The following is an 18,029-nucleotide window of genomic DNA, read 5'->3' as shown; positions in this document are numbered from 1 at the left end:
ATCTAGAGAGAGAGAGAGAGAGAGAGAGAATGAAGACTTACCTTCAGCAGCAGTTGTTTACACTCTTTCAGCTTGCTACACTTGAAGTAAGCCCTGGCTAGATACAGGAGCACTTCTGTATTGTGGTATTTGAAGAACTTACGTAAACAGTTCTCGTACTGAAGATGATGACATATGAAATATAAAACATATATATATATATAGATAGATACATATACATGGTTGTTGAGAGAAATATAGAGAGGAATAAAGGAAGAAAAGGAAAATGGGATAAAGAATAGAGAGAGAAATTGTGGTATAAAACAGAATAAGGAATCTTTGCAATTGATTAACAGAACAATGCACACCACAAAGTAGTGACAGTAGTAATGTTCACTAAGAGCTTTCCTTATTGCTCTGACTTCAATCCTAACATATTTTAATCTCAATATATATATACATATATATAATAAACAAACGCGCCCTTTTAAAGCCTAGCCAGGCTCATGGGCCTGGTTTACCGGTTTCAATGGCATATGTGTTCCCCAGCTGGACAGGACGCCAGTCCATCGCAGCGTTACTCGTTTTTGCCAGCTGAGTGGACTGGAGCAACGTGAAATGAAGTGTTTTGCTCAAAAACACAACGCGTCGCCCGGTCCAGAAATCGAAACCACAATCTTACGATCACGATGCTGACATCCTAACCACTAAGTCATGCGCCTCCACACATACACACACACACATATAGTTTCTCTGGATCTTTTCGCTTTGACCGGCAGATTTTTTAAAATAATTTCTTTGTAACTAAACACTTTTAAACTTCGTATACTGATAGAATGTGTTACATAAAACATCTTTTTCTCTTGGCTTTCGGGAGAAAATTCTGTAGTTTGTAAGCTATTTGTTGTTTAATTTCTTGCATTTTGGCAATTTCAACCAATCAATGATGTCTACATTTGATCACTAAATCATCTGTGCAGGTTGTTCAACAACATATTGTAGAAGCATCTTTCTTGGACCTGAGAGGCTACCAAGGAGAATAATAAGAATTGTGCAAATGCCTTCCACTTTTAGCTTCACAGAATAGAATCATTTCCAGCCATTATTCCATAACAGCTAGTAACATATCCTCTCCAATGTGATGAGGATGAGATTAAATACTCTAAACTATGTGGTCTGGGATGGATGTGCCAGGTTACTTTCACAAAAAACATAAAATACATAAAAAAAAAAGAAGTTGTTTAATGAGAACTGACCATTTGTACTGCAGCTACATACTGTTTCTGTTCCACATAAATGTGGGCAATATTAAGCCAGACATCACAAAAATCAGCAGTCGCCTCACGGACTTGAGCAAATATATCTCTGGCTTCGTTGATACAGCCTTTGTGGGCAAGAACACAACCTGGCAACAACAAAAATTATTTAACTTTACTGACATAAAAAAAACAACAATAACACAGTTGAACATTGACAAGGCTAAAATGAATAACAGATGACAGAATATGGAAATCAAAATGAAAATAGTAGACTGCAAAGTGAAATACAGTCTGTTTAATTCTGAAGATCTGCAGAGGCTGGAGAGAAATATGTCCCTTCTGGCATGGTTTCTAGTGCTGGTTCCTAACACCACAGTCCATTCTAATTCAGTATACAAGTAAACTCTGGTAGACTCTCAGTATACCAGTAGACCTCAGGCTGCGAGCTGGCAGAAACGTTAGCACGCCGGGTGACATGCTTAGCGGTATTTCGTCTGCCGTTACGTTCTGAGTTCAAATTCGCCGAGGTCGACTTTACCTTTCATCCTTTCGGGGTCGATAAATTAAGTACCAGTTACGCACTGGGGTCGATATAATCAACTTAATCCGTTTGTCTGTCCTTGTTTGTCCTCTCTGTGTTTAGCCCCTTGTGGATAGTAAAGAAATAGGTATTTCGTCTGCCGTTACGTTCTGAGTTCGAATTCCGCCGAGGTCGACTTTGCCTTTCATCCTTTCGGGGTCGATAAATTAAGTTCCAGTTACACACTGGGGTCGATGTAATCGACTTAATCCCTTTGTCTGTCTTCTGTGTTTAACTCCTTGCGGGTAGTAAAGAAATAGGTTCCTAACACCAACCACTTTACAGAATGTACTGGGTGCTTTTTATGCGGCACCAGCACGAATATAGGAATAAACAGCTTCAGAGTGAATCACTGCTGGCCCCTTGGCAAGGCCTAGCACTTAGTAACTACTTAAGCCAGGATACATTGAAATCACAACATGCAGTACTTTGGGATGTGAACTATTTTGGTAGATTGAGTCAATGGGTAATATCACAAGATGCTGAGAAGATGAACAGTCAACAAATTGTCAACAGCCAGGATCAACCAGTTCAGTTAGCAAACTATGGCTATCATCTGTAGTTGTGGCATGCACAGATGAAATATTTCAGCAACTGGCCTGGACAAGTTGCCCAACTGGAATGGACGCTGATCAGTTAGAAGAAGTGGAATGCAAATGAAGTTAGAGACTTGCTGCTAATTAAAGCAGTCAATACACACGAGAGATCATCATCACCATCATCATCGTTTAACATCCATTTTCCATGCTAGCATGGGTTGGATGGTTTGACCGGGGTCTGGGAAGCCAGGAGGCTGCGCCAGGCCCCAGTCTGATCTGGCAGTGTTTCTACGGCTGGATGCCCTTCCTAATGCCAACCACTCTGTGATTGTAGTGGGTGCTTTTTACGTGCCAGACGAGGCTGGCAAACGGCCACGATCGGATGGTGCTTTTTACGTGCCACCGGCACAGGGGCCAGAGGAGGCTGGCAAACGGCTATGATCAGTTGGTGCCTTTTATGTGTCACCGACACGGACATCAGTCAGGCGGTGCTGGCATCAGCCACGTTTGGATGGTGCTTTTTACGTGCCACCGGTACGGGTATCATAACTACAATTTCCATTTGATTTTTATTTTGATGTTGACGTACTTGACTCAATAGGTCTCCTCAAGCACAACGGGTCACTCTACGATCCAAGGTTAGCACAGCAAGCTATCCTGCGGGCCACGAATTCACTTCGTTTGTCGGGTCTTCGCAGTCGTGTGAACAATAAAAGCTAGGTATAAATGTTTTGGTCAAAAGACACTTGAAGGGGAGGAATATCCAACAAATTCTGATGAGATCTAGTCTTACAGATGAGATAACAAAAAAATGAAGATGATTGGTGACATGTGTCAATTGTGTGAGTCACCACTCAGACCAACAAGTTTGACCAGCAAACAATGGTGGTCAAAATCATACCTTATTATCATAAACAAAGAAAGATACATTAACTAAGATCATGTCCGATCTGCAAAGCAAAGACGAGATGGTCATGGCTAGAATGCCTGGAAATCATAGAGATCCAGTATGTTAGTGTTTGACTTGGGAAATCAAAAAACAATATATTGGATGTTTTAGATCAGGTACGGACAACCATTTATGGGAAGCAGGCCACATGAGACATAGGTCACTGTCAGGTGGGCCACAGGAGACATGGCTCATTATCAAGCAGGCTACATTAGACACAGCTCATCATCAGGTAAGCTGCACTACAAAAAAAAATTCAAGGTAACTTTTTGTTAGGCATGCCATTCAGAGAGTCCTACAGACTGCGATTTGTTCATGACTGTTTCAAATCTACACAGCCGTAATCTTAAAACAAAGCTAAACAGTGCTACTTGACAATGACAACAACTTACCAATCCCATTTGAAGCCCAAATGTTGCGTGCATCATTTCTTAGTACCTGTTTGTACATAGCCAAAGCTCGGTCTTGATGTCGTTTCTCCTGCAATTATTAAAATAATTTGTTTTCATTCTTTAGGTAAAAAAAAAACATTTCTTCCTAACACCCTCCATCTGAGTTCCCCATTCACTGCATTCCTCTCCCTTTTATTTTCCGCTCTTCTTTCTCTTCTCTCGTGAACTTACCTGCACACAATTTGTCCCTGATGAGTCTCTCTCCTCAACAACTCAACACATTCCCCTCTCAGATTCACACACTCATTGCAGCAGTCCTTCAGTTTTTCTAAGCCCGGTAAAAGATCTCTGAAGGTTGGGCCTCCAACCAGGCCTTTTACAATACCCTTAAAACCAGGAGCTTTTCAACACCCCTCGTCTATAAGTGACAATGATAATGAATCAATCGGATATAAAGCTCTAACCTTGTCTTTGTCTCTGATTGGCTGATGAAGAGTTTGTAGCCAGACATTGCCAAGAGCAATAAGGGAATAAGAGTCATCTTTGGTATTAGGTCTCTGGATAATTCGTTCAAACTTCTTCTGCCCAGGGCCCCACTCTTGTTTGGCTAAATGAAGGTTTCCAATTAAAGACCAGGCATCTGGATGATCCTACACAAAAATAGAAATTTACCAAAATTTAAAATAATGTCTAGTGAATGTTTGAAATAGACACACACACACACACATAGATATATACATACATATACGATGAGCTTCTTTCAGTTTCTATCTACCAAATCCACTCACAAGGCTACAGTAGAAGACACTTGTCCAAGGTGTCACGCAGTGAGACTGAACCCGGAATCATGTGGTTGGTAAGCAAGCTACTTACCACACAGCCACTCCTGCACCTATAATTGTACACAATTCTTAAAGAACAGCAAATTAATAGAATGAGTTTCAGTGACCTCACCTGGTTTATCTGTAGGGCTTCTTTGAACCAATCAGACGCTTCATAGATTTGTCCCCGATCTCGTGCCATGCAACCTAATCTCAGGTAACCTGAAGAATAAAGTAGAGTGCTCACCTGAAAACTGCTTTGTTAGATTAGCTTTATATTCATATATTTCTGTTAATTCCATTGTACCCCTCACCCACATTCCAAATAAGCTTCTGTGAAGCAATGCTTCCAGCAATTTAAGTGTTAACTGTATAGTTTCCATAGCCTCATCTGGCCCCCGTGCCGGTGGCACGTAAAAAGCACCATCCGATCGTGGCCGTTTGACAGCCTCGTCTGGCACCTGTGCAGGTGGCACGTACAAAGCACCCACTACACTCACAGATTGGTTGGCGTTAGGAAGGGCATCGAGCCGTAGAAACATTGCCAGATCAGACTGGGCCTGGCGCAGCCTTCTGGCTTCCCAGACCCCAGTTGAACCGTCCAACCCATGCTAGCATGGAAAACGGACGTTAAATGATGATGATGATGTATACGTTGTGTATATGTGTGTGTGTGTGTGTGTGTATAAAAACCATGCCAAAACTGACAGTGAAGCCTGGTGCAGACTTCTGTCTAGCCAACCACTGTTAAACCATCCAACCCATGCCTGCATAGAAAACAGATGTTCAATGATGATGATAATTAGTACAAGAATACAGATTTGTTTTCATTGATATTAGTGATACAAAGATTAAATAAAATTTAATTTGATAAATATATTCTTAGACGAATTCATATTTCATCGAGTTATTTCCCCTGCTATCGTTTATGCATATGTAACACAGAAAAAAAATTTTTTGATTCACTCGTCCACCAGTTTTGAAGATAATAATCAAAATTTAATGAGTTCGAGCCACCCACCCAATCACTATTTCTGTTAAATTTGGCGAAAATCCCTTCTGCCGTTTTCTAGTAATCTTTATATATAAAACTGAAGTTGTGTGAGAGTCTGTCTCCTCCGATTTAGATTCCTAACTACTCCCAGATTTTGCGGTGCAGTTTAACCAAAAGCCGGTATCTTATAGTCGTGATTCATATCGAGCCCTTCTGGGTATTAGCGCGCGTCTACGATGAGTCTATGATTTAAGAAAAAATTTATCATCATTTTTTCGTTTTTTTTAATGCATTTTTTGCTCGGTTTATATAAGGGAAGTAACTCTCTAAAAATGCTTATATCGTTATTTCCCTTACAAACCCGAGCAACGCCGGGCGATACTGCTAGTTTTGCAGATAAACAGACAAAGACGAGCGACTACAATATCTCGCTTTCGTTCAAGCGCACCGGGTAAAAAAAAAAAAATCACGATAAAATTGAGTGAGAGGTGAAAAGAAATAGCTTACAATCGACATAGTTAGGATGCTCTCTCAGAATATTCTTGTACAGTTTCTCTGCTTTATCATACTCATGGGTTGCTTCATAGAGTCGCGCCAAGTTGTAGGTTGTGGTTACTGAGATTGCACTGTAGTATGTCTCATCGTGCTGTGCTTCATGTCGGGAGCGTTCAAGTGAAGCTTCATAATATTTCTGAAAGACATCAAACAATCAGCTGCACTAAACTACATAAACGTCACGTTTCGGAATGTGTGTGTGTGTGTGCATGTGCTTTTTTTTTCCGGGGGGACTCAATGTTGCTTTGTGTTCAATCCCATTGCACGGCACCTTGGGTAAATGAATTCAGGTACAGACATGGATGTGTGGTTTAAGTCCATTTTCCAACCATGTGGTTCTCTGCACCATCTTAGGTAAATGACTTCCACTATAAGCTTGGGAGTGGATTTTGGTAGACGGTAACTGTGCAGAAGCCCAACCATATACACACACATACCCACAAAGATGTGTGTGTATGTCTTTTATTTGTGTCAGTCATTAGTCTGTGGCCATGCTGGGGCACCCCACTAGTGAAAAATCTACACACTGGTGAGACAAAAATACCAATAAATGAGTGGCCTGAATAAAAATACCATGTGCTAATTCTTCCATGTGAGTTGCAGACATTCCCTTGTTACTGGAAATGCAGTTAACCAGTTGCTATTCCTGTTCAACTAAGAAATCTACAACCAACACAGTTATTGTTTACAAAATGTATGAAGTCAAATTAAAAATAATAAAAAAATCCCCAGCATTCTGTATATATTACTCAATGTGGATACACCGTAGAAAGCCACAAAACTGCAATATTTGTCTTGAGACACCATCTCTTATAGGTGTATATTGCTAAAAAACACAGCAGTTTTCCAGCAGTAGATGGAAAGCATCTAGAAGTGGCAGTGGAATTGTTGAATCTGGATTTCTGCGTCTTTGTGCATCATCATCAGCATGTATCGACTTAGCAACCATATGCTTAGACAAATTTAGCCTCTAACGATATAGAAAAACAGTGATTAACAGAACACGATTCACAAATAGCTGGCAGGCTTGGTAAAAAGTTCGTTATTAGTGATGGAAGTGGTGTTAGTTCAAAATAGCATTGTGTGCACCTTACTTAATGTGAATTTACAAAATAGCAACGAGAAGGAAAATTACATAAAACACAAACCTTGGATTCCATGAAATTGCCAATTCTAAAATGTAAGGCAGCCACATTGTTAAGAATCTCGGGTGGCACATCAGCTTGAACTTTATCTTTCAGAATTCTGGTGGCAGTGCCATATGCCGAAAGGGCACCCTGTAAATAAGAAAAGCATAAAATGAGGCATTCTATACTTGAAGGGAATCAATTTCCTATGAGATAACAAGGGAGCCTCTCCATGGGTACTTGATCTATTAGAAATAGCAAATTGTTGCCAGAGCAAGAAGCTGGCCTCCGCGCTGGTGGGACGTAAAAAAAAACACCATTCGAGCGTGACTGTTACCTGCGTCGCCTTACTGGCACTTGTGTTGGTGGTACGTAAAAAAACATTCGAGCGAGGTCGTTGCCAGGGCTGCTGGACTGGCTCCTGTGCAGCACTCCTTCTGCCAACAGTCACACAGCACAAGGTTCTCTCACAGTCTCCTCTCCCTAATACAAGGTGACATCACATCTCCTCCCAGCACAAGGTTCCCTCACAAGTCTCCTCTCCCTCCAACACATCACTCCTCTTCTTCCAACACAAGGTTAATCACAACTCCTCCTCTAAAACATTAACTCCTCCCACCTACAATCACACAGCACAAGTCTCCTCTTCCTGCAACATATCACTCCTCTTCTTCCAGCACAAGGTTCAATCACAACTCCTCCTCTAAAACATTAACTTCTCCCACCTACAATCACACAGCACAAATTTCCTCTTCCTGCAACATATCACTCCTCTTCTTCCAACACAAGGTTCAATCACAACTCCTCCCACCTACAATCACACAGCACAAGTTTCCTCCTCCTCCTCTTCTTCCAACACAAGGTTAATCACAACTCCTCCCACCTACAATCACACAGCACAAGTTTCCTCCTCCTCCTCTTCTTCTTCCAATACTTTACTTACCAAGACATCAGTTTGTTCCAGAATCTGAGCTAATTCAATCCAGGCCTCAACATCCTCCGGGAACTGTTCTGTGACCTTGCGGAGGTGTTGCTGCAATATATCAATGGAAACATTAGACAAAAAAAAAAAAAAAATCAAGATCCCCCTTGCTCCATTCTCACAACAAACACAAAGTCAGAACATAACAGGCCAAGCTGGAGTCATTGTACTTGTTCAATAAATTCTGGTGATCAAGTGAAAATATAACTGAGAAGTGGGTGAAACAACATTCAGAGAAGAATGTAGTATATAGATTGTGGTATTAAGGTCTATCTCTTGCGAGAGACTGCTGGCATGGCTGTGTGGTAAGAAGTTTGAAGATCTAGTTGCTATTTTTAGCAGGCTGAGGGACCATGTAAATATCACTTGAGCAAATGTCTTCTACAATAGCCTTGAGAGTAGATTTAAAAGATTTGGTAGAATGTTGTTGTTATCATCATAATCTAATGTCTGTTTTCTATGCTGGCATGTGTTGAATGGTTTGACAGGAGCTGGCAAGCCAGAGAGTTGCACCAGGATGCAACTGTCTGTTTTGGCAATGTTTCTATAGCCCAAGGCCAGCCTTTTACAGAGGGTACTGGGTGCTTTTTATATTGCAGCAGCACCAGTGTTTTAGATATAGCAGTAGCATGGGAAACTGAAAGAAGCCTGTTAATATGTGTGTGTTAGTGTCTCAACATTGCATGATCATTGTAAATGAGCATCAATGTCATAACAAGTGATGTACTTTGTTTCCAATCTTCCATGAAAACATGTCCCCATGAAATATGGGGAAATATCACCATAAACATGTCTATGTATAAAATGGTGCATATTGCTTGAAGCATTTACACCTTAAGGGAAGACAAATTCCTAAAGTGAAGCAATTTAAACAACCATTTGACATGGTGAGTATCAGATTAAGGACAGTAGTCAATACAGTTCATAAAACCCTTAAAGGCAAGTAGTTTGCTAGCATGACCACAATCCAATGACTGAAAGCAGTAAGATAGTAAGAGATTGAACGCTTAAAAATTTTTTTAAAAATCTCCTGTAAATATCTACTCAGGTAAATTGGTGGGTAAAAAATAAAACATTAACTATATAGGTTACTATGGGAATCAGAATTGGTTACTTACTTTGGCGGTATCTCTCTTTGCAACATCTTCGGAATTGGCATAAAGAGAGCCTAAAATTTTCATAGTTTCATAATTTCCAGGTTGAGCTTTTAAGACTTTCTCAAAACACAGGGCGGCCTAGAAAGAATAAAAATTCAATACAATGATTGACCTGGAACCAAAGATCAACTGATGAGTCAACAAAAAAATAAAGAAAACACTAGCACTATGACCCGGCGTTGCCAGGTCTAGTGCTAGTCCTTGTTGTTCGTTGCCAGGTCGCAGTAAAAATTTCTCACTAAATCAAGATCTAAGTTTCTTATCACATTTCAGCCTGGCCAGTTTTGTTGTTGGAGCTTTTTAAGAGAGTAATTAATATTCACTGGACTTCAGTTTTCACACCTGGAACGGCATAATCATGGAAAATTAGCGGGACTGTGCACATGCCATTAGTCAGGCAAAAAAGGAGGCAGAAGAAAGCGAAAAACTCGAATTTGGCCGCAAAATAACTCAAGTGGTTTATCGATTTTTTTAATGGCTTTCTGGAGTGACTGGGGAAATGAAAAGATCTTCACGGCCACCCTCAGACAGTTTTGAAAGCCCATAGAAAATGCGAGCCTTTTACGTGAAAAACTGTGGATTTGTATAAAGGACACACAGACATTTTGCCATTTATAGATATAGAGATTAAAAGCAAAAATAAAAATAAACCAAAATAAAATTTTAAAATATAAAAAAAAACAAAAAAAAACAAAAGCCTCCAATTCACAGACAGCTGGACATATGTACTTACATTTTCATTGTCACCACGGTAGATGTACATCTGCCCCAGGCCAAAGAATGGAAGTACAAAGCTGGTGGGTGCAAACTGGGTTGACTGATAGTAATACTGGAAAGCTTGGTCATAGTCACCCTAAAATAACAACGAATAACACATGGATGATGAGGGCTGACACAGCCAAAATTAGTGTCTCTTATGTTTTTTGAATAGGAGGAACAAGGTGTGTGTGTGTGTTTATGAAATTGTGAAAATTTGGCTGTGCTTCATGTAAGGAGGTTTTTTATAATCAAATGATTATGTATCATGTCTGACTGAAGAAGGAGGAAACAATGTGTCGGGGAAGGGGTTACTGTTAAAATTATAGTTTGTTTTAAGGAAATGATGATATGATCTTCTCTCCAAAATGTGTGGCATTATATATGTATTCTAAGGCGGTGAGCTGGCAGAAAAGTTAGCACGCTGAGCAAAATGCTTTGTGGTATTTCGTTTGACTATGTTCTGAGTTCAAATTCAGCCAAGGTCGATTTTCCTTTCATCCTTTTGGGGTCGATAATTTAAGTACCTATTTCTTTACTACCACTAAGCCACGTACCTTCACAACATCTTGTCATTAACTATAGCCAAAGTCCTGTGAGTGAATTTGGTAGACATAAACTGGAAGAAGCCTCTGCGTGTGTGTTTGTGTGTGTAATCTTAAATTAAAAACCACAAGTGTTGCAAATAGCTATCCAGGGTTTCCTGGACGAAATATTTTATTCTGCCATTTATCAAGTTGAAAGCAGTGGAATAAATTATTTTGACCAGGAAACCCCGAGTAGCTATTTGCAAAATTTGTGGTTTTTAATTTAAGATTATCTTAACTCTCTTAGCTGATCGAGTGCTTTTCTAATTGTTGAAGTATTACTACATAATGTATGTGTGTGTGCATGCAGTATTGATATTGTATTGATATCATGTGCATGCGTGCAATAACCTTTGTATTGATATTATGTGATAATTGAAAACAATCATCACCACCAAACAAGCAATGCCGCTTGTTTCCTGTCTTCCATGGTGAGACATTACAGTTTGGAAACTATCTACTCTCTGCCCTCATTGCTTCATCCCACTAGTTTGTTGTATTCACCTACCCATTCAGTCTGTACTATACAATCTCATTCACTGCAACAATCACTTTTTTAGCTCATTAGTGTTACTGTATCAGTAACAAATGTCTTACCTGGACATGAAAAGCCCTTGCCAGCTGATAGCAGCTTTCTGCCCTCATTGCTTCATTCTCTGTATTATGGAAGGCATGTAATGCAAGATGTTGCACTTTCTGATAATCCTGTAAAATAGAACAATGGAAAAGTAATATACACACAATGCAATCAAGGATCTTGTTCTTTGCTCTTCAACCCCACCATGAAACATAGGTCGTCAACATGTGATCTCTCTAGTCCTACTGTTTTGTGAGTCAAAGGCCATCAACATATGCCTCACAAATCTTCTCCAACTTATGCAATTCCTTTTAACATCTAGTTCACTCCATTTTTTATTTCTACTTCCTGTTCCGGTTTCCTGGTCTTCCTACTGAATTTTCCTACTCTGAACCTAGTTGGTCTAGTAGAGTATGGTGTAGTACATATCTTGTATGCTTTAGCTGCCTAATCCACAGGCAGTTCTTCGGGTTAGAAGCTGGTTCTTTCTGCTATTTAACCAACAAAATGTTCAACAAGATGAAACCATCAGCCTCTGAGACAATGAACCAATTTTACCTAGTCTTATACTTGGAGATCTGTGCTGAGCAGCCTTTTACCGTATCAAGTCACAGACAGAAAGTACCTATTTTCTTGTATCTCCTGAAAGAAGTCCTGCAGTTGCTTTTTAACCACAGGTCAGCTTTGATCCAGCAGACCTTATGATCAAAGATGCTCCAGCTGTGGTCAATCTGTCATTCTTTTTCCAGACAGTGTAACCAAAACTACATTATACATCCTTTTATATCCTTTCTATTTTAAAACAGTAATGTGAATTCAGAGAGATTTGGCTGCTATTTCTAACAGGTCAAGCTACCATGTAAACAATAAGCTTAATAAAAACACGCACCTACTACATTTATTTATATGAATGTACAATAGCTGTGGTGGTTTTAAATCCTCTCCTTTATACACACACGCAGTCAGTTGAAACCTGGGGGCAGACATTGTGTGATGTACTCTAAGTCAAGACAAATATCTTTTGTATCAGTTTGCAGCCTCCCACCTCATAGCTCTCCATCGCATGCACTGGTACAGACATGTCTCCCATCTCCTGCTAAATCATCCTACCAGAGCTTCACTCTCCTTTGATGCAGCAGCTGTGGGCTGAAAAAGTCCTTGCACCAGATGGCTGGATATGATTAGGGAAGAACTTCAAAGGCTCAACATCACCTTAGAGGATGCAGAAGGGTTGGCAAGTAGAAGATAAAAGGTATGCCCGAAAACTAAGACAAGATGGTAACAGTTGGAATGTCACTTGGATTAGAGTTGAGCCAAAGCAGAACAACAACAAATGATATTTGGGGTATTTGGAAAGAAACAGCAGGTAGGTGACTTACCTTTTTATAAAAGAAATGGTTAGCCAAATGGTTTAAAACCATTGGGTTGGTTGAGTCAATTGTGTAAGCTTTTGACAATAACTGCACTCCTGTTTTAATTGAATCTTGAGTTTTAGCATTCATTTTGAGGATAGCGAGTCCAACTAAGGCACCGACACACTGAGGGTCGAGGAAAAGGGCACGCTCAAAAGCCATCCTAAGATAAATAAATAGAAACAAGGATTTCTAAAATTGTTTAAAAAATCCATAGAATTAATTATTTATTTAGAAATTTTTAGAACACATTTTATAGGCTCAGGTGTGGCTGTGTGGTAAGAAGTTTGCTTTCCTGAGGATTTGGTTCTGGGTTCAGTCCCACCATGTACTATATAGCCCAATGCTGACCAAAGCCTTGAGTGGCTATGGTAGACAGAAACATATAAATAAAAAATAAATAAATGCGCCCTTTTAAAGCCTAGCCAGACTCATGGGCCTGGTTTACCGGTTTCTATGGTGTATGGGCTCCCCAGCAGGACAGGACGCCAGTCCATCGCAGCATTACTCATTTTTGCCAGCTGAGTGGACTGGAGCAACAGGAAATGAAGTGTTTAGCTCAAGAACACAATGCGTTGCCCGGTCCAGGAATTGAAACCACAATCTTACGATCATGATGCTGACACCCTAACCACTAAGCCATGCACCTCCATAGACAGAAACTTATAGAACTAAAAAACGTGACCTGTGTTTAGAAGAATCCTATCAAATTTTTACATCTAATGTAAACATAATATATATACACATACACACATATTCTTTTACTTGTTTCAGTCATTTGACTGCAGCCATGCTGGAGCACCACCTAGAAAGGTTTTAGTTAAACAAATCGACTCCAAAACTTAACATTTTTAAGCTATTGCCTATTCTTTTTATATATATTACATAGACCTACACATGTTTCAACTGCAGTGGCAACCCTACTATAATACCGAGTCTTTAATATTCTTAAGTTAGAAACAAACTATCTTCAATTCAAGTTTATCATTTAAATGTTTATTATTCATTTATACTGGGCAAATGTGAATTTCCTCATGTGCAAGCATCTCAAAGCTTGTTCCTGTCTAGAATTTATTACATTATATAAAAAGAATAGGCAATAGCTTAAAAATGTTAAGTTTTGGAGTCGATTTGTTTAACTAAAACCTTTCTAGGTGGTGCTCCAGCATGGCTACATTCAAATGACTGAAACAAGTAAAAGAATATGTGTGTATGTGTATATATATTATATGTTTACAAGAATAGTGGCAATAGTGGTTTTGAAGTTTCAGCCTGCTACCCCAGACCAAAACTTCAAAGTCACTGTCACCAATATTCTTTGTAAATGTCTAATAACACGTCCTCTATAAAAAGTATTGAGTAATCCTTCAGTTTAATGTAAAATTGTTTTTATTATAACTTAATATAAAAACAAACATACACAGATATATATATATTATATCATCATCATCATCGTTTAATGTCCGTTTTCCATGCTAGCATGGGTTGGACGGTTTGACCGGGGTCTGGGATGCCAGGTGGTTGCGCCAGGCTCCAGTCTGATGTGGCAGTGTTTCAAAGCTGGATGCCCCTCCTAACGCCAACCACTCCGTGAGTGTAGTGGGTGCTTTTTATGTGTCACCAACACACAGAGATAATATACATGTATTGAAACAGGTAATGTTGATCTGATGGAGGGAGTGAGCATATGTCTATACAAACATTTGATCACTATAAACAAATCATCTGTGGTTGTTTGGTAAGAAATTGTTGAACCCTCATAAGTCATCTAACGAAGGGAGAGTCCATTATTATTATCATTATTATATTGAAACATGAATTAGGAGCAGTTCTAGTGTTGTAAACATTATTCAGCACACATACTCAATGCAAGTGATTTGTTTATTTGTTGACAGGCTGCAGTTGAGCATGGTGGGGATGACTCCCTCAAAGTACCAGGTGCTAAAACACCTGAACAAATATGAGAAGTTTCCAAGCAGTTTCTATCTACCAAATTCCTCCCATAATAGACTCCGACAAGCCTGAGGATAGGGCGGAAGAGACTTGGCTATGGTGCTATGCATTGAGATTGAACATTAAGCCTTGTGGTTGCGAAGAGAACCTCTAAACCACATAGCCATGCTGAGGTAAGAAAGGAAAATATTCAACTGAATGAATCCCAACAGTATTTGAATTGAATGATCCTTCCCAAAGTCAAATTCTCTCATAAAAGAATAATATAATATAAAAAATGAAAACAAAGAAAAGAAAAACTAGACTTACTTTGCCTTTTCAAGCTTGCCAAGTTTTACAAAGCAATGTCCCATACCAAGTCTTACAGAAGCGGGGCAACTGGGGTTGGTTCTTAGGGCTTTTTTGTAGTAGGCAAGGGCTCCACGGTAGTCTTTCTTGTTGAAAGCAATACACCCTTTACCGAGGAGAGACGGAATGTTGTTGCTTGACTAGAAAAGAAGATGAGTAGAATAACAGTTTACATTTGGACTGACATGAAGATGAAAATGAGGACAACTGTTTCTAAGTTTAGAGGAACATCTACCACCACTGCTACAGTAGTTTGTTTTAGTAGTGGTAGAGGTATAATGGCTCAGTGGTTAAGGTGTTGGGTTTATGATCCCAAGGTTATGGGTTTGCTTCCTGAACTGGGGGATGCTTTGTTTCACTTAAGCAAGGTACCTTGTCACTGAGATGGATATGAGATATGGTGTCTGTCTGCACGAGTTGAGATGTGACGTCTGTGTGCACGAGTTGAGATGTGATGTCTGTGTACATGAGTTAAGATGTGATGTCTGTGTGCGTGAATTGAGATGGGACGTCTGTGTACATGAGTTAAGATGTGACGTCTGCCTGCATGAGTTGAGATGTGACGTCTGTGTGCACGAGTTGAGATGTGACGTCTGTGTGCACGAGTTAAGATGTGACGTCTGTGTGCACGAGTTGAGATGTGACGTCTGTGTGCGCGAGTTGAGATGTGACGTCTGTGTGCGCGAGTTGAGATGTGACGTCTGTGTGCGCGAGTTGAGATGTGACGTCTGTGTGCGCGAGTTGAGATGTGACGTCTGTGTGCACGAGTTGAGATGTGACGTCTGTGTGCGCGAGTTGAGATGTGACGTCTGTGTGCACGAGTTGAGATGTGACGACGTCTGTGTGCACGAGTTGAGATGTGACGACGTCTGTGTGCACGAGTTGAGATGTGACGACGTCTGTGTGCATGAGTTGAGATGTGACGTTTGTGTGCACGAGTTAAGATGTGACGTCTGTGTGTGCGAGTTGAGATGTGACGTCTGTGTGCACGAGTTAAGATGTGACGTCTGTGTGTGCGAGTTGAGATGTGACGTCTGTGTGCACGTGTTAAGATGTGACGTCTGTGTGTGCGAGTTGAGATGTGACGTCTGTGTGCACGAGTTGAGATGTGACGTCTGTGTGCACGAGTTAAGATGTGACGTTTGTGTGCACGAGTTGAGATGTGACGTTTGTGTGCACGAGTTAAGATGTGACGTCTGTGTGCACGAGTTGAGATGTGACGTTTGTGTGCACGAGTTAAGATGTGACGTCTGTGTGTGCGAGTTGAGATGTGACGTCTGTGTGCACGAGTTAAGATGTGACGTCTGTGTGTGCGAGTTGAGATGTGACGTCTGTGTGCACGAGTTAAGATGTGACGTCTGTGTGTGCGAGTTGAGATGTGACGTCTGTGTGCACGAGTTGAGATGTGACGTCTGTGTGCACGAGTTAAGATGTGACATCTGTGTGTGCGAGTTGAGATGTGACGTCTGTGTGCACGAGTTAAGATGTGACGTCTGTGTGTGCGAGTTGAGATGTGATGTCTGTGTGCACGAGTTGAGATGTGACGTCTGTGTGCGCGAGTTGAGATGTGACGTCTGTGTGCACGAGTTAAGATGTGACGTCTGTGTGCACGAGTTAAGATGTGACGTCTGTGTGCACGAGTTAAGATGTGACGTCTGTGTGCACGAGTTAAGATGTGACGTCTGTGTGCACGAGTTAAGATGTGACATCTGTGTGCACGAGTTAAGATGTGACATCTGTGTGCACGAATTAAGATGTGACATCTGTGTGCACGAGTTAAGATGTGACATCTGTGTGCACGAGTTAAGATGTGATGTCTGTGTACATGAGTTAAGATGTGATGTCTGTGTGCGTGAATTGAGATGGGACGTCTGTGTACATGAGTTAAGATGTGACGTCTGCCTGCATGAGTTGAGATGTGACATCTGTGTGCACGAGTTGAGATGTGACGTCTGTGTGCACGAGTTAAGATGTGACGTCTGTGTGCACGAGTTAAGATGTGACGTCTGTGTGCACGAGTTAAGATGTGACGTCTGTGTGCACGAGTTAAGATGTGACGTCTGTGTGCACGAGTTGAGATGTGACGTCTGTGTGCACGAGTTGAGATGTGACGTCTGTGTGCACGAGTTGAGATGTGATGACAGTCTGTGCGAGTTAAGATATGATTTATGTCAGTGTGAGCTAATGGTTGACAAGCACATCTTTGCCAATCAGCTGAATAGTCCACATTTTTGATATGTAGTCTTAGAGGATTCATGTATTAATCTGATGGGAGTGATGCTTGTTAACTGAACATAGAAGTCTGTTGCCTCACTCACAAATAGCGACAAAAATATCTCTACATATGCGCGTCAGTTAATGATTGTATGTTGGTAAGTAAATAAACCAGATGGTCCATACTTTTTGGGATGTGGTCTAGAACATTTTGTTTATTTGAACCTGATGAGGTGATACCACTTAAGTAATTCTAGCCATGTTGCAACAACCACAAGTAGTGGTTGAAGAGTGTGTTTGTGTGAGTGCATGTGCGTGCGCACGTGCATGCATGTGGTGTTAGTGGTTGTAGTGTGGTGCTGAATGAATCTTTGCCAATCAACCGGATGCCTCCGATTTCTTAGGATATCATCTCAGGTGCTTGTTTCATTTGTTTGAACTTGATGGAGTTAAGTGAACCTAGAGGTCTGGTTTTCATCGCCCCCATCACCACCACCACCACCAGAAACACAAGTAAATGAAATGAGAGTGAATGAGAATGCGGAAAAGGAAAGAGATACACAGATACACCACTCACCTGGTTAAGTACAAAGTTAAACTGAGCATCAGCCTGCTCCATCTTATCACCTTCCAGCAAACAGAAATACGCTCGACCCAAAAGATGGTTCTGGAAAATTAAAGAAAAACAACAGCAAGTCAGTCATACTAAATACTTTCTCATCATCATAATAATTATTTTCATATTTTTTTTATACTTCTTATCTTTTATCTTTTACTTGTTTCAGTCATTTGACTGCGGCCATGCTGGAGCACCGCCTTTAATCGAGCAACTCGACCCCGGGACTTAT

General features: G+C 40.5%; 1 protein-coding gene across 1 annotated transcript in view; it reads right to left on the bottom strand.

Moving 5' to 3' along the window:
• Positions 1-18,029, bottom strand: part of LOC115224239 (RNA polymerase-associated protein CTR9 homolog) — a 40,154-nt gene that overhangs the window by 13,324 nt on the left and 8,801 nt on the right. The window contains exons 4-17 of the mRNA XM_029795035.2: positions 17,759-17,848; positions 14,929-15,107; positions 12,634-12,829; positions 11,275-11,382; positions 10,068-10,187; positions 9,296-9,412; positions 8,139-8,228; positions 7,217-7,345; positions 6,021-6,204; positions 4,653-4,741; positions 4,163-4,348; positions 3,699-3,786; positions 1,236-1,384; positions 42-158 (exon numbers count right to left, since the gene is read on the bottom strand). Of these exons, the coding sequence (XP_029650895.1) occupies positions 42-158; positions 1,236-1,384; positions 3,699-3,786; positions 4,163-4,348; positions 4,653-4,741; positions 6,021-6,204; positions 7,217-7,345; positions 8,139-8,228; positions 9,296-9,412; positions 10,068-10,187; positions 11,275-11,382; positions 12,634-12,829; positions 14,929-15,107; positions 17,759-17,848 (1,842 nt within the window). The remainder of the gene's footprint in view (positions 1-41; positions 159-1,235; positions 1,385-3,698; positions 3,787-4,162; positions 4,349-4,652; positions 4,742-6,020; positions 6,205-7,216; positions 7,346-8,138; positions 8,229-9,295; positions 9,413-10,067; positions 10,188-11,274; positions 11,383-12,633; positions 12,830-14,928; positions 15,108-17,758; positions 17,849-18,029) is intronic.

The sequence above is a fragment of the Octopus sinensis genome, linkage group LG25 (assembly GCF_006345805.1).
Source record: "Octopus sinensis linkage group LG25, ASM634580v1, whole genome shotgun sequence".
Classification (NCBI taxonomy): domain Eukaryota; kingdom Metazoa; phylum Mollusca; class Cephalopoda; order Octopoda; family Octopodidae; genus Octopus; species Octopus sinensis.
Note: the sequence above shows the minus strand (reverse complement) of the source record. Positions and strands in the feature narration are given on the sequence as shown.